Raw genomic sequence first — 21135 nt, forward strand, 5'->3', positions numbered from 1 at the left:
GTGGGTGGGTTAGGAGACGCTGGAAGGCTGACCCTCTCCTCTTGCCCATTCAGATTTCCAGTGCAATTGAAGCGATTCTGACAGCAGACTCTGCCTCGCGGAAGCAGGAGGTGCAGGCCTGGGATGGGGAAGTTCGGCGTGTGTCAAGGCACGCCTTCTCACTGCAGCAGCTCCCGAATGCTGTGCGTATCCCTCCTTGGTGAGTTTGATTGCAAAGTCTCTCTTTTTTTTATAAGATATTTATTAAGATTTTCAAAGTACTACAAAATAAAAATAAAAAAATACAAAATACAAAATAAAAATGGTTAAAAACAACTCATTCTTTCCATTACTTATTTTTCATTAGCTTATTTCCCGGACCTCCTCACGCCTCCCTTTTTTGTATTCCAGTTCAGTTTGTTGGTTCAGCAAATCCTTACCCTCTTTGTTTATCCTAGTCTTTTTGTTTATCCTAGTCTTTTCTTTGCAAAGTCTTGGCATAATAATACAATTAAGAATATTTTTTTATTTATACCCCGCCCATCTGGCTGGATTTCCCCAGCTACTCTGGGTGGCGCCCAACAGAATATTAAGAACACATTAAAACATCAAACATTAAAAACTTCCCTAAACAGGGTTGCCTTCAGATGTCTTCTCAAAGTCAGATAGTTGTTTATTTCCTTGACATCTGATGGGAGGGCGTTCCACAGGGCAGACACCACTACCAAGAAGTCCCTCTGCCTGGTTCCCTGTAAACTCACTTCTTGCAGTGAGGGAACCGCCAGAAGGCCCTCGGAGCTGGACCTCAGTGTCTGGGCTGAACGATGGGGGTGGAGATGCTCCTTCAGGTATACTGGGCCAAGGCCATTTAGGGCTTTAAAGGTCAGCACCAACACTTTGAATTGTGCTTGGAAATGTACTGAGAGCCAATATAGGTCTTTCAGGACCGGTGTTATTTGGTATCGGTGGCCGCTCCTTGTCGCCAGTCCAGGTGCCGCGTTCTGGATTAATTGTAGTTTCCGGGTCACCTTCAAAGGTAGCCCCACGTAGAGCGCCTTGCAGTAGTCCAAGCGGGAGATAACTAGAGCCTGCACCACTCTGGCAAGACAGTCTGCGGGCAGCTAGGGTCTCAGCCGGCATACCAGGTGGAGCTTGGTAGACAGCTCCCCTGGACACAGACTTGACCTGCGCCTCCATGGACAGCTGTGAGTCCAAAATGACTCCATCCCTCTGCTGAGTCCCGTAGCAGGAGGAAGGGACTCCTTTGACGCTTGCCAAGTCTTCCTGCCTGCTCTCACCTGAGGATGCAAGCCCGCAAGTTCTCCAGGAAGGAGACAGGCTTGCGTGTGTGCCTATGCTCGGGCTTGCTTGTACATGGCTGCCTGCCTGCCTGTTCCTGGTGGGCTGAAAGTCGCAGTGGCTGAGAGAAGTCGCTTATCCCCCACCTGTTTCCATTGCCAGTGGCTGGAAGTGCAGCAAGTGCGACATGCGCGAGAACCTGTGGCTCAACATGACCGATGGCTCCATCTTGTGTGGACGACGCTACTTTGACGGCAGCGGGGGCAACAACCACGCAGTGGAACATTACCGGGAAACGGGCTACCCGTTGGCCGTGAAGCTGGGAACAATCACTCCTGATGGAGCTGGTGAGCGAAGCGTCTAGCTGAGGCTGCAGCCAAGTCTCTGTCCTGACAATGTGGGAATGTTAAGGATAGTAGGAAAGGATGTATTGAATGAGTATTATCCCTCCCTCACGCTAGTGAAATGATGTAGCAGAGCAAATTCCCCTCAATATAGCTGGAAGCTAGTTTGCAGATTTGTTTGAATCTCTTAGTTAAGATTATTTCCTGGTGTCCCATTTGACAATAATAATAATAATAATAACAATAATAATAATAATAATACATTTTATTTCTACACCACCCTCCCGGCCGGAGTCAGACCCAGAGCGGCTAACATCATATAAATAATACAATATGCATAAAAACATAAGACACAAAAGTCTTTCTGAGTAAAGTAACAAAAAGTTTACTCACGTTTCAGTTCACGATTTGGTCCCTGAAAGGCAGGCTTTACTTAGTATTTACACAAACTGACAGTGAGTTCATCTCATATGGAGACTGAACTCATGTGCTGCTAGCTGAGAGCCAGCAAAATTACATTAATAGAACAAAATGGCGGCAGGAGAACAGCATGGCAGCAAAAGAACAGTAAGCAAGAGAGCAAGCGAAGCAACAGACTGAGAAAATGGCTGCATGATGGCTCTTTTATGGAGTCAGCCACACCCATCTCCCAGGTCACATGCAGGGGGAAGATGCTCCAGTCCAGTGGAACAGGAAGTTACAGGAATGTTGCATTTGACTGTACCAATGGATTACATCCTGCAGACAAGACAGGTGCTAGAATAGTTTTTGGAGTCTGTGGCCACGGACACATTCTCTTGTTTGTGCTCTTGCTATGAAGCAGTTACAGTCATAGGGGTCTGCAAGAAGCCTTTGCTGCCTGGGCCCAAGGACAGTTTGGGTCGGAGCTGACTCCTCTTTTCCCCCCACCAATTTGAAGTGAGCACGGCTATTCTTGCACATGCCAACATTCTTCCACGATTGGGAGGCCTGCTAGGGCAGTTGGTTTGCTACATATCCTAGAAGCCTGCCTTTCTCCACCAGGAATGACCACGTGTTCTTGGGGCAGGGGAGTCAGAAATGAGTTTTGCTACATGCCCTTGCATGCAAACAGGCTCTGGCAGACTGAGCAGATGAGACTAATAGTCGGTCTAGTGGTCAAGAAGGCGGCTTCTGCACCTGCTGTAGAGGGAAGTGAGGGGCGGATGGGGCTCATCAACCTAGGAAGAAGGAAAACTCTGATCCTAAACCTCCGCTGCCTTGCAGGATCTCTGCTGTTATTGAGCATAGGTGCTTCACGGTTAATGAGAGACATATATTTCTGCACATCTGGAAGGCCTGTCTCTTTGCCCACATTTTGTAGGAAGGAAAGGTTTTGGACATACAGTCATACCTTGGTTGTCGAGCGGAATCTGTTCCGGAAGTCCATTCGACTTCCGAAAACGTTCAACAACCAAGGCGCGGCTTCCGATTGGCTGCAGCAGCTTCCTGCACTCAGTTGGAAGCCACGTTGGACATTCGGCTTCCAAAAAATGTTCACAGCACTCACTTCCAGGTTGATGGCGTTTGGGAACCAAAACGGATGAGTACCAAGGCATTCAACAAGCAAGGTGCAACTGTACCTTGGTTTTGCAAGGCCTTGAAGAGCCAGATCAGCACACTTAAACAACTGAGTGTGTCTCATCAGCTGCCAGTTGGCAGACCTTCTCAACCATGAGCTGGAAGCATATTTTGACATGCAACCCATCCCTTCCATAAGCAGCTTGAGTAATTAAGGGCCAATAGTATTGTACATTAATCCTGCAAAATAGGCGTATAAAAGATTTAATGTTGAAATTTTAAGTAGCACTTTTTGCATGCAGCTTTCAAAAACGACACCCCCGCCCTGCATTACTCAAAGTGCAGTCAAAGATAGTTCATCTTCTCTCCCGTATTTTTTAAAAATAATAGGACTGCTGGGGGCCAGATAGAATTTATCTTGCTGGCTCAAGCAGCATTCAGCCCGCTGGGCTGCCCCAGGTGGTCATCCCTGCTCTTGAGGATTTCTGTAGGTGGAACAGCACCAAAAAGCTGTTGGTTTCCACCTCCCCTCCCAATGTTTCCTTTCTCCTTAGATGTCTATTCATACGATGAAGACGACATGGTTTTGGACCCCAACCTGGCAGAGCACCTGGCTCACTTTGGGATTGACATGCTCAAAATGCAGAAGGTGAGAAGGGGTGATGGGAGTGTTGCTTCCTGCCCAGAGATTTTCATGGCCACTAGGGCTTGAGATTTTCACATGTGACACTAGGATGGGATATGGATTTGCCATTGGAGTAGCTCAAAGGCTTTCGGACAAATTGGGATCGAGAGAGAGAGAGAGACTGCCTGTTGTTGTTTAGTCGTTTAGTCGTCTCCGACTCTTCGTGACCCCCTGGACCAGAGCACGCCAGGCACTCCTGTCTTCCACTGCCTCCTGCAGCTTGGTCAAACTCATATTCGTAGCTTCGAGAACACTGTCCCACCATCTTGTCCTCTGTCCTTCTCTTCTCCTTGTGCCCTCCATCTTTCCCAACATCAGGGTCTTTTCCAGGGAGTCTTCACTTCTCGTGAGGTGGCCAAAGTATTGGAGTCTCAGCTTCAGGATCTGTCCTTCCAGTGAGCACTCAGGGCTGATTTCCTTAAGAATGGAGAGGTTTGATCTTCTTGCAGTCTGTGGGACTCTCAAGAGTCTCCTCCAGCACCATAATTGCCTGTTACCAACTCCTAATGCCAGACTGTGGCCAGAATAATTCTTCTGTCTTTGATTCAATGTTTTAGCAAGATAAATTCCAAGTAGCCCAGATGGAGAGTGGGGAGAGGGCTCTTGAGTTCTTTGTAAGCTTTCTCACATGCCGCCTTTGTTGTGACTTACTCCATTAATTTTCCCTGGATCAGCAACTTGGGGGGGAGGGGCATTTTCTGAGCATTTTCTGTGGTTCTTTCTTCCCAGACTGACAAGACGATGACAGAGCTAGAGATTGACATGAACCAGCGGATTGGTGAGTGGGAGCTGATCCAAGAGTCCGGGGTTCAGCTCAAGCCACTCTATGGCCCTGGCTACACAGGCATCCGTAACCTGGGAAACAGCTGCTATCTCAACTCAGTAGTGCAGGTGTTGTTCAGCATACCAGATTTCCAGCGGAAGTAAGTGACCTAGACGAGGTCTCCATTGTGCCTGTAGCTGCAGCAAATTGTATTGAATCACTTCTGAGAGTGCAAACAGATATCGCCTGTAATATAGCAATCTTAACACCTTCAGAGATGAGAGCATAGCGTAGTATGGTGTCATTTTTAGAGGGTGAAACATAATTTTTGCAAGTTTCTTCAGCTGAAGGGTCTCAAAAATATGTTTTTGAGTGTGAGGAATTCAAATCTGCTATTATTTTTGTGATTAGACAACATTTAGCTTGGTATGTCTGCGTTTGATGAAGAGGCACAAATGGCTTTTGGAAAAACAAAGAAATTTTATTTTGCCTTCTGAAAATGTCAGGCAATACTAAAGAATAATAAGAGGAAGCAACAATATGAAGCAATAATAAGCAATAAAAATAATACTAATGTATCTAACTGCAGATATTTGGCAATCTCTTTTAATGATTTCTTTGGAATTTTACACACATTTTACTTACCAAGCAAAACTAAATTATATCGATTTAACCAAAATATCTTTTGAATTCACAAGGTATGTTACAGCATTTTAGCTCTCTTCATTTTTGGAATTTGAAAGTTGAAAAAAAATCAACGTGTCCTGATAGCGTAGCCCACGTTCATTCTCTCTGCTTCTAATTAAGTTAAAATAAACCATTTGTGGGCCTTGTCTAAAGCTTTGTACATCTAGCAGACCTACAAAATTCAGATAATGATTTTCAGTGAGTTTTGTTGCTGTTGTTCAGTGTGTAGCCTGCCACACCTCAGGCACTGGGAATGGGCGAGAGTTCATCAGTCACAAAACCGCTTGCCGCAGTTCTTTAATTAAAGCCCACCCTCCTTGCTTCTGGCTATCAGAAGCCAACTTGAATGAAAACACACGGCTTCCGGAAGCCATGCCAAACAGGAGTCTCCAGAGGAAGGAGATTTCAGAGCTGAGGGGCAGCTATCTCTCTCAGCATCATTCAAGTTGGTACCTAATCAAGGTCATATTAAGGGGACATTCCAACTCCAAACATGCAAGAGAGACCCAAAAGCAAGAGATGTTTCTCTACTGTTCCAAGGCCAAGACATGTGCATTATTATTATTTTCACAAAACGAGGTTGAGATTATTTGGGCCCCCAAACCCCTGAATCTTGCCAGCTCTGCTGTTCTGAATTATGCAACCGTGGATTCACTGAACTGTTCTTTTTCATTTGTTTGCTTGCTTGCATTCTAGGTATGTAGACAAGCTAGAGAAAATATTCCAAAATGCTCCTGCTGATCCGACACAGGACTTCAACACCCAAGTGTACGTAGTGCTCTAAAGGGCTCTCTCTGTCATGGGCTGCATTCCCTCGGGGGTTGTCTGTGTTAGCGGCTGCTGCGCTGCTAGCGGGGTACAGCCACCCCTTCTCTCTCTTTCTGCCACATGCCACACTCCTTTCTTCCTCCCTCTCCCCAGCCAATGGACTGCCAGAGGAGAATCAGACAGATCTCTCTTGCCAGAGGTCTGAGCTGATGGATGGCAGAAGGCCTTCTGCCTCCTGACCCACATCCATTTCAGCTCTCCCCCCCCCCATCACCTGTGAAACTAGACTGCTAGACCCCTGGGTGCCAGTCTCTGCCCCAAAGGGACAGGGTTGGGGACTAAAGTGAGGGGTTTCTTCCCTCTCTTGCTACTGCCCCTCATGTTTGTCACTGTTTGGCAGTGAACAGAGTGTGCTCACTAAGCAAAAGCAGCGACAATTTGAGAAACATTCTGTGCTGATTGGGGTGCTGCCACATTTTGTAGAATTGTGAGGGTTTAGAAATCTAAGGGCACAGCTAGATTGGTAAAGAAAAGGTGTTTTATGTGTGTAGTATATGCTTTATAACACTGTGGCACCAGACTTGGGAGTTCCATTTTTGCCAACCCGGTTTCTCATACAAAGTTTAAAGCGTGTTTGCCTGAAACAGTTCTTTGATGTGTCTAGATCAGGCATAGGCAAACGCGGCCCTCCAGGTGTTTTGGTACTACAACTCCCATCATCCCTAGCTAACAGGACCAGTCGTCAGAGATGATGGGAATTGTAGTCTCAAAACATCTGGAGGGCCGAGGTTGAGGAAGCCTGCTCTAGATGCAGCCTGTTAAAATGAAATCCAAGATTTTGGGATTATTTTTTTTTAAAACCTGAATTGTGTGAATTAGTTTTTGTTTCAGATGTGGGGAATCTTTGGCCCACCAGGTGCTGCTGAGCTATGAATTGCATCCGCCCAGCAAACATGGCTAATAGCCAGGTGTCAGCTAGCCAGCTGCATGCGTTGCTGCACTTAGCAGAAAAACACTCCCGGCAGCCAGCCATAAATTCCTTTCTTTATTTTCTTCTGACAAGATTACATGCAGAATAAACAAAGCGACCCGTCTCTCACGACTCGTTGCTCTAACTACTTTCTCTTTTCCCTCTCCCTCGAGACCAACAGAGCCAACGGCTCAGCCCCTTCCATTTCCCCCTGTGACGTGGATCCCCCTTCTCTCTGAAGCACCCCTTCCTCCCCAGACTCACTATCCTCTTCTCTGTCTTCTGAGGAGGACTCAGTACTGAGCAGTGGAGATCGTTCCCTGTATCCTCTAATTCTTTCCTCCCTCGCTGCCTGCAGTTCCCTGACACCAGGGATGATGGGAGTTGTAATTCAGCAACAGCCGGTGGGCCAAAGGTACATCACACCTGTTCTTGAAAAGAAAAAGCTTTTAAGCAAAGGTTGGATGGCTATCTGTCCTGGGTGCTTTAGCGGAGATCCCTGCACCTTAGAGTCCCTTCCAGCTCTATAGCTCAAGGAAAAGCTGGATGCCACCAATCCTGAGATCCCTATTCCTTGGCAAAGACATATTGTACTGTTTGCAGAATTCCTTGGACACAATAAAAAAATTCCTTCCAGTAGCACCTTAAAGACCAACTAAGTTAGTTCTTGGTATGAGCTTTCGTGTGCATGCACACTTCTTCAGATACACTGAGACAGAAGTTGCCAGATCCTTCTATATAGTGAGAAGGTGGGGAGGGGTATTACTCAGAAGGGTGGTGGGAATGGGAGATTGGCAGATAGCTGAGATGAGCCTGTTGACGACTCTTAACGACTGCAATAGGTCTTACAGGAAAAGGCAAGGGGTGAGAAGGTGAAAGATGGCTTAGTCATGTATAATGAGATAAGAATCCAATGTCTCTGTTCCGACCAGGTCTCTCCATGGTTTTAAGTTTGGTAATGAGTTGCAATTCAGCAGCTTCTCTTTCCAGTCTATTTCTGAAATTCCATATACATGACTAAGCCATCTTTCACCTTCTCACCCCTTGCCTTTTCCTGTAGACCTATTGCAGTCGTTAAGAGTCGTCAACAGGCTCATCTCAGCTATCTGCCAATCTCCCATTCCCACCACCCTTCTGAGTAATACCCCTCCCCACCTTCTCACTATATAGAAGGATCTGGCAACTTCTGTCTCAGTGTATCTGAAGAAGTGTGCATGCACACGAAAGTTCATACCAAGAACTAACTTAGTTGGTCTTTAAGGTGCTACTGGAAGGAATTTTTTTATTTTGACTATGGCAGACCAACACGGCTACCTATCTGTAACTGGATCCTTGGACACAGTTGACACTGAGAGGCTCCTAAATCACTCCAAGTATTAGAGCCCAAACACTGATCTTTTGTGTGAAGCAGGAGGTGCCCATCAAGATTTCGGCAGGCTACAAGGTTAAAACTCACAAGGTCATGCTTTTATTATCCATGTCAGGGCTGATTACATTTATCTGCTTTTCCAGAGCCAAGTTGGGCCATGGGTTACTCTCTGGGGAATACTCAAAGCCAGCTGCTTCAGATGGAGAGCAGCAGCTGGACCAGAAGGTAGGGTTATGAAGCCCATTTGTCCCTGAGCTTGGAAGGAGGCTTCCTAAATCAGTTACAGGCAGGGTGGATAAAAATAAATATATATTTTTTAAAAAATTTAAAAATCAGATTTTTAAAATTTAAATCGGATTTTTTGGATTTAAATCAGATTTTTAAAATAAAATGATTTTGGAGAAAAATTCCTTCTAAAGATAGCTTTCAATTTAAATTACATTATAGTCCAAAGGCTATTCATCAGGAAATAAGGATTTGTTTTAAGTTTTTCATGTGTGCTAAAACTCAGTCTGCTTGTTTTTTTAATTGTTTAACCACATCAGTTAACAAACATGGGTACAAATGCTGTGATGTTATTGTTTTAGTTAAATAAATTGTTTCACTTGTTATTAAGGAAATGATTACTTTTCTCCTTCCAATAAAGTACAGCAGAAAAGTTGTCCAAATATGAACAGTTTATGTAGTAAACCTCACAATAATTTCATAATTATCTGTCTTAATGTATTTCTAATAGCAGAACCAAATCAGTAATTTTTGATATAGCTGTAAAAACTATTCTGAAAATGTACTATTCCAAAAATGAAACATTCATCTGGTTGTAAAGATTAAGATTATACCAGCAAAAATGAGTCTTTCTGTAAAAAAAAAAAGATTTAAATCAAGTCTTACTGACTTGTGATTTAAATTGATTTGATTTAAATCAAATCCACCACCCTGGTTACGGATCTCTCCTGGTTGAAGCAAATGTCTCTTCTCCTTGCAGGGCATTCAAGATGGCATCGCGCCTCGAATGTTTAAATCACTTGTTGGCAAAGGTCATCCAGAATTCTCTACTAATCGGCAACAAGACGCTCAGGAGTTCTTCCTGCACTTCATTAACATGGTGGAGGTAACAATTCCCGGGCTTTAGGAAATGGATTTCTACTCATACTGGGTAGAAATGGTAGGAAGGGTACTTGGGCCAGTGACTAGGAGTTGTTTGGCAGGCCAGCACTGAATGCTGCCACCAGAGGGAAAGAGGGAGAAGGCTGCTGACAGTATTGTCACTGGAAGAGAGGAAATACCGTATATTCTCGAGTATAAGCCAACTTTTTCAGCACACTTTTTATGCTGAAAAAAAAACCCTCGGCTTATACTCGAGTATAAGGAATGTTGGGTGTGCCATTGGCTTAGGCAGGGTGCTGCTGTCTAGGCCCAAAAGAGTGCTTCCAGGACAGCCGAAGCAAGTGCTTTCCTGAAAGTCCAGAAGCCTGGAAGCTTTGGCATAGGCTTTTAAAGGAGAGACGGACAGAGTAGCTTTTGCTTGTTTGGATCCTCGCTCCTGGATCGTCTCCTCCAGTATGTATGCTGTCGCTGGCCCTAACGCCTCTCCGTCCTGTTCCCATATTTTCCTTCCTCAGAGGAACTGCCGTAGCTCCGAGAACCCCAACGAGGTCTTCCGCTTCTTGGTGGAGGAGAAGCTCAAGTGCTTGGCCACGGAGAAAGTGAAATACACCCAGCGCGTTGATTACATCATGCAGCTTCCGGTGCCCATGGAGGCAGCGCTGAACAAAGGTGGGGAGCTGTGATGTCACTGGTGTCTCCCCACCTCCCCTCCGTCCTTTGCAGGCCTTTATTTCTGTGCTCAAAGTGGTATGTGCAAGAGCAATGGTCTCCTTTCCACCCCAAGCAAAGCTTACTCTACCGCAACATTTCCCAAACGTAGGTCTCGGACTGTTGGACTACAACTCCCATCATCCCTAGCTACCAGGACCAGTGGCTAGGGATGATGGGAACTGTAGTCCAAAAACAGCTGGAGACCCAAGTTTGAGAAACCCTGTGGTATCATTTCCCTGTGATTTTCATGAGGGTAATGGCCAGCCCATTCCCTTTTCCTTGCTCCACTCTGAAACTGGCCGAGCCTTGCTATGAGGTTCTAGGAACACTAAAACCCTGTTCATAGCAGCTGCATCTGCGTCTCTCCACCTCTGCCCTATCTCATCTAGGGTGCATGCACATCATGCACTAAGCATGGATTTAAGGGAGAGGATACTGCCGAGCTTTTCCTGTGGTTTTTGTTATTATTATTATTAATAAAAAATTTATACCGCCCTTCACTTGAATATCACAGGGCAGTTCGCAGCACAAAAACACAAAATAAGAAGACAAAATACTTAATAAAAGCAAAAACAAACCAAGAACTCCCCCATTACCTTGCCCAGCCAAACAGATGTTGGTTCGGCAATAGAATTAAATACCACTAAGAAATCCAATAAAATCAGCTCAGCTGCATTCATCCAACTTTTCTGGGTAGAGGTCATCTATGATCATTTATTATTATTTATTGAATAACGCCCCATTTCCCGAGGTCTCAGGGCGGTTCACAGAATAAAATCAAAATATAAAACCACAAAATACCGTATTTTTCGTTCTATAAGATGCACCAGACCACAAGACGCACCTAGTTTTTGGAGGAGGAAAACAAGAAAAAAAAGATTCTGAATCTCAGAAGCCAGAACAACAAGAGGGATCGCTGCGCAGTGAAAGCAGCAATCCCTCTTGCTGTTCTGGCTTCTGGGATAGCTGTGCAGCCTGCATTCGCTCCATAAGACGCACACACATTTCCCCTTACTTTTTAGGAGAGAAAAAGTGAGTCTTATAGAGCAAAAAATACGGTACATAATCAAAATAACAACACAAACACATTTTAAAAGGGCATAGGATACTCACAACATTTAAAGTAAATATTAGGGCAACCAAGGGAGATTTAGTTCCCAATATGAACCAGGATTCAAACTGCAACAAATAATAGATAAAGAATTTCATCTGGAGTTCGCCAGCAACAGCACAATTTAACACCCTGCACAAGGATTTGTGTCTGGTTGGTAGCTGTTCTAATCCTAATTAATCAATGGCCCTTTAAACTGTTTGTGGCGGGGGGGGGGGTACTGTTTTTGTTTGTCACAATAGTGTGTATTTTTGGAACATACCAGCAAGAATTTTAAGAAAGAAGAAAGATGCTGCCACTAGCATAGCAGCGGATACAGGGAATTATGTAATGGAAATTGCAGCTGGCCAGTCCATTTTCCATGACCTATAGCCAAACCTAATGATAAATCCCTTGTGTGCTTCTTTTTCCTTTTTCCTGCAGATGAGTTGCTAGAATATGAAGAAAGAAAGCGGCAGGCCGAGGAGGAGAAGCAGCCGCTGCCCGAACTGGTCCGTGCCAAGGTGCCTTTCAGCTCCTGCCTAGAGGCCTATGGGGCCCCAGAGCAAGTAGACGACTTCTGGAGCACAGCCTTGCAGGCCAAGTCTGTGGCACTCAAGTGAGTTGAGGGAGCAGGGAGGTAGTGCTAGCAACTTTGAAATTCGGGGCATGCAAGGAAATAAACCTTGCTGAGGATTGCATTTGTGTCATCGTAGTACAGTTGTACCTCGGAAGTCGAACGGAATCCGTTCCGGAAGTCTGTTTGACTTCCCAAACATTCGGAAACCAAACCGCAGCTTCCGATTGGAAGCCGCGTCGGACGTTCGGCTTCCAAAAATAGTTCGCAAACTGGAACACTCACTTCTGGGTTTGCGGCATTCGGTATGCAAAACGTTCGAGAACTAAGCTGTTTGAAAACCAAGGTGCGAGTGTATTAGTGCCATTGTGGAGTTGTTTCCTGTTGCTGTGAAGCTTTTGTGTCGTTCAATGATCTTCCCAAGGAACTGGACCCTACCAAATTTCAGACAGTTTTCCTAAAACAGGACCCCTTTTCCCCATGTAGGAAAACACTAAGTGTGGCAGAGGAGCACCAGCTGGGCAGACAGCAGGCTCTTGCACAGACAGGCCTGGTTGGCAGACATTGGGCACAGTCTGAAGTCCTGGCTGGAGGCATTAGTGGCCTTGACAAACAATGCATATTATAAGATTTGAGAAACAAAAGAGACAGCGGAAGAAGATTGGAAGAAATTTAAGAACTACCTTAAGAAATATTGTAAAATTTATGAATTTTAGAATAATGTGGCTTTTAAAATCAAATGGAGAACAGCTGTAAAGATTAAGTGAAAGGAAAGTAAGGATGATAATTAGATAAAATTAAGGGTGAGGATTTGCTGAACTAAATTTTTGAAATGGGAATGCAGAAAGGGGAGGTATGAGGAGGTCAGTGAAATATGTTTTAAGAAGATAAGGTTATGAAATTATACTTGTTCTTTTTTTGTTTGTGTTTGTGTGTATTGTTTTGTTTGATATAATTTGTAAAACTTTAATAAATATCTTTAAAAAAATATATTGAGAAACAAAGCTGCACCACCGAACCAGAGCTGATGAGGCCCAGAGAATCATAGAATCATAGAATCATAGAGTTGGAAGAGACCACAAGGGCCATCGAGTCCAACCCCCTGCCAAGCAGGAAACACCATCAGAGCACTCCTGACATATGGTTGTCAAGCCTCTGCTTAAAGACCTCCAAAGTAGGAGACTCCACCACACTCCTTGGCAGCAAATTCCACTGTCGAACAGCTCTTACTGTCAGGAAGTTCTTCCTAATGTTTAGGTGGAATCTTCTTTCTTGTAGTTTGGATCCATTGCTCCGTGTCCGCTTCTCCGGAGCAGCAGAAAACAACCTTTCTCCCTCCTCTATGTGACATCCTTTTATATATTTGAACATGGCTATCATATCACCCCTTAACCTCCTCTTCTCCAGGCTAAACATGCCCAGCTCCCTTAGCCGTTTCTCATAAGGCATCGTTTCCAGGCCTTTGACCATTTTGGTTGCCCTCCTCTGGACACGTTCCAGTTTGTCAGTGTCCTTCTTGAATTGTGGTGCCCAGAACTGGACACAGTACTCCAGGTGAGGTCTGACCAGAGCAGAATACAGTGGCACTATTACTTCCCTTGATCTAGATGCTATACTCCTATTGATGCAGCCCAGAATTGCATTGGCTTTTTTAGCTGCCGCGTCACACTGTTGGCTCATGTCAAGTTTGTGGTCAACCAAGACTCCTAGATCCTTTTCACATGTACTGCTCTCAAGCCAGGTGTCACCCATCTTGTATTTGTGCCTCTCATTTTTTTTGCCCAAGTGCAATACTTTACATTTCTCCCTGTTAAAATTCATCTTGTTTGTTTTTGCCCAGTTCTCTAATCTGTCAAGGTCATTTTGAAGTGTGATCCTGTCCTCTGGGGTGTTAGCCAGAGAGTGGGACCTTGAGCTGAACTGGGAGACCTAGGTGCTAGAAACCTGTGTGACACAATTTCCAGTCATGTTTCTCATCATCGGAAACAAAAGGCATGAGCCCATTTGCCTCCCCTTGCAGCACCAGTGACCAAGGGATGACGTGCCATGGGTTTGTAACATTCCCCTTCACTGTATACAGCTTACCTGCATGGGTAGGCAAACTAAGGCCCGGGGGCCGGATCCGGCCCAATCGCCTTCTAAATCCAGCCCGCGGACGGTCTGGGAATCAGCGTGTTTTTACATGAGTAGAATGTGTGCTTTTATTTAAAATGCATCTCTGGGTTATTTGTGGGGCATAGGAATTTGTTCATTTTTCTCTCTCCAAAATATACCGTAGTCTGATGGACAGTGGTGAATATGTTGAAAGTGGCTGAAAATGTTTGCTGACCCCTGGCTAGATCTTACATAGGAGATATTCCCCTCACCTGCAGATCTTCCATGAGTTGGGTCTGCTGTTCTCCCACTGCCCACAGGATTTGTGGGGAAAACAAAAACTTGGGCTGTTGCTCCATCTCAATTTGTGCACAGATTGTGGCTGATGCTATGGCAGCTGGGAAAGTGAGAGGGGCTCTTTACTGCCTTGCCTTAGTCAAGTAATTACCCAGAATGGTGCGCCCTGCACAGTTTCCTGACTGGGAGGGAAAAGCTCAAATCATATTTCGATATCCCTCGCATCCAAAGTTAACTCCATCCCCTTGGCAAATTCCCTACCTGGGAATAATTTGGGGAGGTGGAGAAGACTGAGCAACAATAGCCTCCTTAGCCAGAGAAGTGGCTGCAATCACACAGGTGCAGCTGCCTGCGAAGGATATCTGCTTCATCCTGTTTTCCCTCAGTCCATTTCCTCCTCGTTTTGCTAGCTAGTGGATGGGAAAACTACTGGGTTCTTCCATTTGGGAGGCTGCCAAGTGCCATGGCCTGATGTTCTGCCAGCATGTCTCCCTTGTCTACAACCAGAAACTGCCCATCTGCCATTCATTGTAATTTGTGACAATGAATGGGCTGATTCAGTCAGTATATGAGAGAGAGAACATCCTTCTCTCTCTCTCTCTCTCTCTCTCTCTCTCTCTCTCTCTCTCTCTCACACACACACACACACACACACACACAGTGCATAATTGCTCACTCACTAAAACACACTTGGATTCTGAGCAAACTTTGAATGAATAAAGGTAAAAGAAGCACATGCCAGGCACAGGGAGGAGACTGATTAGCTACAATCTGCAAATCCATATCACAGAGGAATGGGATCTGGGTGGGACAACGTCTTCTTTGGCGATCACTCGTAGCTGAGTAAGATTGTCTTCCATAAACACAGTTTTAACAACGAGTCCGTAAGTGACTGTGGAGGCCAATTCTGGATCCACACATCCTTCCACAGTGGGGACATTGGTTTCTGGGCGGGAATTGATCACGGTGTGGATTTGCCAAGCACGCCTTCCTCTTAGGACGTTTCTCCCTTGCATCCTGAGTTTGAGTGTCTTCAAAGCCCATGATATCTTTGGTAAAGGCTGTTCTCCAACTGGAGCGCTCACAGGCCAGGGTTTCCCAGTTGTCAGTGTTTATAATACATTTTTTTAGATTTGCCTTGAGAGAGTCTTTAAACCTCTTTTGTTGAGCACCGGCATTACACTTTCCATTTTTAAGTTCAGGATAGAGTAGCTTCTTTGGAAGATGATAATCAGGCATCCGCATAACATGATCAGTCCAGCGAAGTGTATGGAATAGGACTGAAAGTTTTAAAGGAACTGATAAGCTACAGCTATATTTTGCACAGAAACTTACAAACCTTTCTCCAATTCAGAAAGTACCAGCACAGGCAAAGGGTAAACCTCTGTCTTTTTTTGTCCTTCCACCTGTGGAAGGAAGACCTTTCACATTGTTGGACATCTTCAGCTCAAAAGTGTACAGTTGCCCCTTTGGAACTCATTTGTTTGTTCTGTTAGCCTTGTGACTGGTGGCTTCCATTTTTTGGTTTTGTTTGGTATGAAACAACGTGCATCCTTAGTAGAAGCAAGTTAAGCAATTGTGTGCATGGTCCCTGCAGAAAGTGGGAAGCTTGCGAGAATCCAAGAAACTGTAAGCTTGCAACTGCTGCTCCATGTGAGAGTCTATATTGAGGAGTCTCCCTTCTCTCTTGGTTGGGTGTTGCTTAACTTTTGAAATGGGGTGCTTCACTAGCTCTTCCTCTCATTTTTAGGACAACCCGGTTTGCATCCTTCCCAGATTATCTCGTGATCCAGATCAAGAAGTTCACTTTTGGCCTAGACTGGGTGCCCAAAAAACTCGGTAAGAGGGCTATTCTTCAAGGTTTTTTGTACATTTTGTGTTTTCATCTTGTATTTTTATACGGTGAACCACCCTGAGATCTGTGGATGAAAGGTGGTGTTAAAATGTAATAAATAAATAAAATGTTGAGAAATCGCGGGTTGTCCTGGGTTGGGAGTGACGCCTCATCGTTCCAGCATGGCAACTCCTGTCGCTGCACCAGATATTCTGTCCTAGTTGATTTGTGTAATGAAAATACTTACCAAAGATATATGGTGTTTCTGACTGTTCAAAGTGGTTCAGCTCTCCAGGAATCCTTAAAATACCCTTGTGAGGTAGGCCACTATTATCTGCAATTGTAGGTATGGGGGAATGAAGGGGGGGCACCACAGGATGATAGGTTGCTTAAAGCTACCTGGTAGGTGTATAATAATAAAAATTTATTTTTTATACCCCACCTATCTGGCTGCGTTTCCCCAGCTATTCTGGGTGGCTCCCAACAGAATATTAACAACACGTTAAAACATCAAACATTAAAAACTTCCTTAAACAGGGTTGCCTTGAGATGTCTTCTAAAAGTCAGATAATTGTTTATTTCCTTGACATCTGATGGGAGGGTGTTCCACAGGGCGGGCGCCACTACTGAGAAGGCCCTCTGCCTGGTTCCCTGTAACCTCACATCTCACAGTGAGGGAACCACCAGAAGGCCCTAGGAGCTGGACCTCAGTTTCCAGGCTGAACTATGGAGGTGGAGACGCTCCTTCAGGTATACTGGGCCAAGCCCGTTTAGGGCTTTAAAGGTCAGCACTAACATTTTGAATTGTGCTTGGAAACGTACTGGGAGCCAATGTAGGTCTTTCATGACCGGTGTTATATGATCTCGGCGGCCACTCCCTGTTGCCAGTCTAGCTGCCGCATTCTGGATTAGTTGTAGTTTCCGAGTCACCTTCAAAGGTAGCCCCACGTAGAGTACATTGCAGTAGTCCAAGCGGGAGAAAACTAGAGTGTGCACCACTCTGGCGAGACAGTCTGCGGGCAGGTAGGGTCTCAGCCTGCGTACCAGGTGGAGCTGGTAGACAGCTGCCCTGGACACAGAATTGACCTGCGCCTCCATGGACAGCTGTGATTCCAAAATGACTCCCGGGCTGCGCATCTGTTCCTTCAAGGGCACAGGTACCCCATTCAGGACAGGGGAGCACTCCATACCTGCCTTCCCCATCCCCCCAAAACAGTACTTCTGTCTTGTTGGGATTCAGCCTCAATCTATTAGTCGCCGTCCATCCTCCAACTGCCTCCAGACACTCACACAGGTTTGTGGCAGTGGACTTCCTGGTTCATGGTCTCTGCCACTACGCAACATCTATTCTTCGGAGCCTCTCCTTATTGGTGGCCTTGTTCTGTTAACACGTCCATAGATTGTGGCATTTTCTTTCATTTTTTTAAGCTAGCCTTTGTTTAGCCAATTTACCTTCGACACAATCCCTGACCTGATCCCCATTGTGCTGCTTGCGTTGACAGATGTCTCCATCGAAATGCCAGATGAGCTGGACATCTCTGCACTCCAGGGGACGGGACTGCAGCCTGAGGAGGAGGAGATGCCTGACATAGCGCCTCCGCTGGTGACGCCAGATGAGCCCAAAGGTAGCCTGGGTTTCTATGGCAACGAGGACGACGACTCCTTCTGCTCCCCTCACTTCTCCTCTCCGACATGTTAGTGACTCTTCTCCTTTCCTCTCTTCCTTGAATCTCTCACTCACTCACTCACTCAACCCCCCCTCCCTCTCTCTCCTTGTGTCCTGTCACCTATGTCAGTGCCTTTCCTTCTCCTTGCTCAGTCTCTCTTCCTGTCAGCTCTTCTGTCGAATTGCTGGCTGCCTGACTCTGCACCACCTTACACTACATCTCAGGATCCACTATTGAATCATGGGGGCTTCAGGGATGGAATTGTAAAGTCTGAATCTTACAGGGTGTGTTTCTAGAGAATCACCCGCCCCCCTTTCTTTTCTTTTTTTAGCCTGAGTCAATCACTGTTGAAGATTCATTTCCCGTGTCTGCAGTCATGGGATTGTTGTCTATCACATGACTCTGTATGTTTTCATTCCACAGAGTGGGAAGTGATGGAGACAGGATGTTTGTGTTACTGTGTGCCGTGAAGTGGGACTATTGTCCTTTGTTCTTTCTCTTTGCTGTCTGATGCCAGAGAGAGAGGGAGCCATGTTGCAGTGCTCTGTGTGTGTGTTTATGTAAATAAAGTAGATTAGCCAAAATGCTGAGCTACTGAGTTCTGTTACGCAAGCTGCGAAATACTCTGCGTATCTGTAAGTGTGGCATCTGTTGGCATCGGTCGCTGTGATGTTCGGGCAGAAGAAAGCTTTTGAAGCTCCCAAACGATCGACCAGGAGGGAGAGAACATGCCAGTCAGGCATGTGGCTCTGCCAGGGTCCTACTCGAGAGTAGGGGATCCTAACAACCACTCTCAAATCCTGTCTCTGAGGCACGTCTGTTTAAGACCTGTCTTCTCCTGTCACATCTTTTTCCCCATCTAATGAGACCTGTGGTGCCCTGGAGCTTGCCGAGCCCTTCCTTAACTGAGACCTTGAATCCCACCATGAAATTAGCAGAGTGAAATGTTATGGCAACGGATGGGGCATAGTGCACCTTTAGGCCTCATTCAGAAGAGGTATTCCAGAGAAACAACCCTCTGCGATCCTTGGCAAAGTCAGTTTCTTGTCAAAGGGCACTTGCACCTCCTCTGCTCGTTGTCATCGTCACATGCAGCATGTACATTTCCTTTAGAGAAGACCTGTGCAGCTGTGGCCCACCAAACTGAACGCAGCCCACCAGCTAGAAAGTGTAGCCTGCCAGCAGCTTGACAACCCTCCCAGTCGTCAGAATTCCTCTGGCTCTCTCAGAAGTCAGTGGCGAAAAGCTCCACTATTGTCTGCCTGATCTCCCACCTGAGGGTAGGGCAGCTACCAAAGTCTCCACTGACTGCTCTCAGGATCAGGTTTGTGAAATCTCAAAGAAACTGTAGTATGTCAAGGGCGAAACCGACCTAGTAGGATGTTCCCCATCTCCTGTTCCTTAAATACTTTTGTCAGGATGATGTAGTTTTGGCAACGACGAGAACAGAAGACTGATGGAGCTGCTTGCTAGCAGGCTACCATATAATAATAATAATAATAATAATAATAATAATAATAATAATCTTATTTATATGTCACCCATCTGACTGGGTCGCCCCAGCCCCTCTGGGCAGCATGTGGGTTTGGTGAGCCACCAGTTGCACAGCCCTGTGAGGAAGGTATGGATGGGAATAGGGCTTGGTCTATCTTTTTAAAAAAAAACTGATTTGGGGGGTGGGGGGGGAGAGATACCTCACATCAACCAAAAAGGAAGAAGACGAAGAAAAGAGAGGCGTCACAATGCATATAGAATTGTCCCCCTAGTTATTATGAACCCATATTGTTCAACAATAGTATTGTATTCATTACGAAGCATGGTGTTGTAAATCATGGTCATTGTTTGCCATCTCATCCCAGGCTGGGTCTGTCTTTGACTCCTCTTTAAGAAATGTGCGCAGAGCTGGGGAGGTGGTTATGCCTCTCCTAGCAATTGCTTGTTGCCGGTGCAAGAGTGGCCATTTCCACAGACCGCTGGATACAGGCATGGCCTTGGCGAAGGCGCATAGTGTGTGCGAGAGAGAAAACCTGCAGAGTGGAAGGCTGGGGCCTGATCCCACAAAAGGCTTGGCCAGAAGTGGTGCTTTCTGGGGAGCTCTAACCCTTTCCCCTCCCATTGCAGCCCCTATGTTGGATGAGTCTGTGATTACTCAACTGGTGGAGATGGGCTTTCCGACGGACGCCTGCCGCAAAGCTGTGTATTACACTGGGAACAGTGGGGCTGAGGCGGCGATGAACTGGGTCATGTCCCACATGGATGATCCAGGTACGTCAGCAATGTGGGTCCCTGTTCTCAGGGCATTAAACTTTTCCTCCTGCTGAGATTAGCACATGTTGGGCGGGGAAACTCCATGGCTCCCACCTTTTCCCTCTTTTCTCTAGATTTTGCAAATCCTCTGGTTCTTCCTGGATCCAGTGGACCAGGTTCCACCATCGCTTATCCAGACCCTCCATCAGAAGACAGCGTGGCCACCATCGTCTCCATGGGCTTTTCCCGGGATCAGGCCATGAAAGCGCTCAGAGCTACGGTGGGTCGAGGGTGAAAGATGAGCAGAACGTTCCTCCTCTTCTGCTTCTCCTCTGCAGCATTGCGCCTGGAGCTGTACCCTTTGGGGACAGGGGGGGGGAGAGAATTGGGTGGGCTCCTAGCTTGACCGTTTGCAATCCTCCCCTCCGCAGAATAACAGCCTCGAGCGGGCTGTGGACTGGATCTTCAGCCATATTGACGACCTGGACGCAGAAGCGGCCATGGACATTTCGGAGGGGCGTTCGGCGGCCGAATCCATATCTGAATCTGTCCCTGTAGGGCCAAAAGTGCGTGATGGATCTGGAAGTGAGTCTGCAGCCCTGGGGGAGTTTTGACTTTCGAGGGTTGAGTAGTTTTGGTACCCTAGCGCTTTAGAACATTGTGGTCCGTACTGTGGTTGCCTAGATCTGTGCCTCACCCATCAGTCTTCATCCCAAGCCCTGAAGCCCTTATTTATTTCTCCCCACCCCACTCCAAGCTTGGCATCAAATTGACCTGGAGAATTTGCTCCCATATGGTATGGTGATAGCTGCTGTCTTAGGTGGCTTTAAAACCAGGATTGGACAAGTCATGGCGGCTGGGGCTATAAAAGGCTCCTAGCCATATCGGAGAAGGTACCTGTGAATTCCTTATGCCAGCCAGCAAACAATGCAGGAAGGGTTATTGCCGTTGTTCCCTGGAAATAACTGGGTGGTTATGGGTGGCAACTAGATGGGCACTGGCGAGGTCCAGAAAGGCTCTTCGATTGACTTTATCTGAACCAGTCTTGTGTCCTCTGGCACCTTCTTTAAGGGGACGGGAGTGTTTGAAGACAGACTTGGTGCCGTTC

General features: G+C 46.1%; 1 protein-coding gene across 2 annotated transcripts in view; it reads left to right on the top strand.

The window, feature by feature from the left end:
- USP5 (ubiquitin specific peptidase 5) overlaps nt 1-21135 on the top strand; it is a 31122-nt gene that overhangs the window by 8073 nt on the left and 1914 nt on the right. Inside the window, exons 5-18 of one of the 2 annotated variants that reach the window (XM_082206055.1) lie at nt 54-199; nt 1441-1625; nt 3716-3810; nt 4576-4769; nt 5993-6064; nt 8547-8628; nt 9389-9514; nt 10026-10179; nt 11756-11930; nt 16030-16118; nt 17616-17807; nt 19902-20045; nt 20162-20307; nt 20459-20612. In XM_082206055.1, the coding sequence (XP_082062181.1) occupies nt 54-199; nt 1441-1625; nt 3716-3810; nt 4576-4769; nt 5993-6064; nt 8547-8628; nt 9389-9514; nt 10026-10179; nt 11756-11930; nt 16030-16118; nt 17616-17807; nt 19902-20045; nt 20162-20307; nt 20459-20612 (1954 nt within the window). The remainder of the gene's footprint in view (nt 1-53; nt 200-1440; nt 1626-3715; nt 3811-4575; nt 4770-5992; nt 6065-8546; nt 8629-9388; nt 9515-10025; nt 10180-11755; nt 11931-16029; nt 16119-17615; nt 17808-19901; nt 20046-20161; nt 20308-20458; nt 20613-21135) is intronic. The other variant, XM_082206056.1, reaches the window with a different exon arrangement.

This window comes from Podarcis vaucheri, assembly GCF_965113315.1.
Source record: "Podarcis vaucheri genome assembly, chromosome: 17".
Classification (NCBI taxonomy): Eukaryota; Metazoa; Chordata; class Lepidosauria; order Squamata; family Lacertidae; genus Podarcis; species Podarcis vaucheri.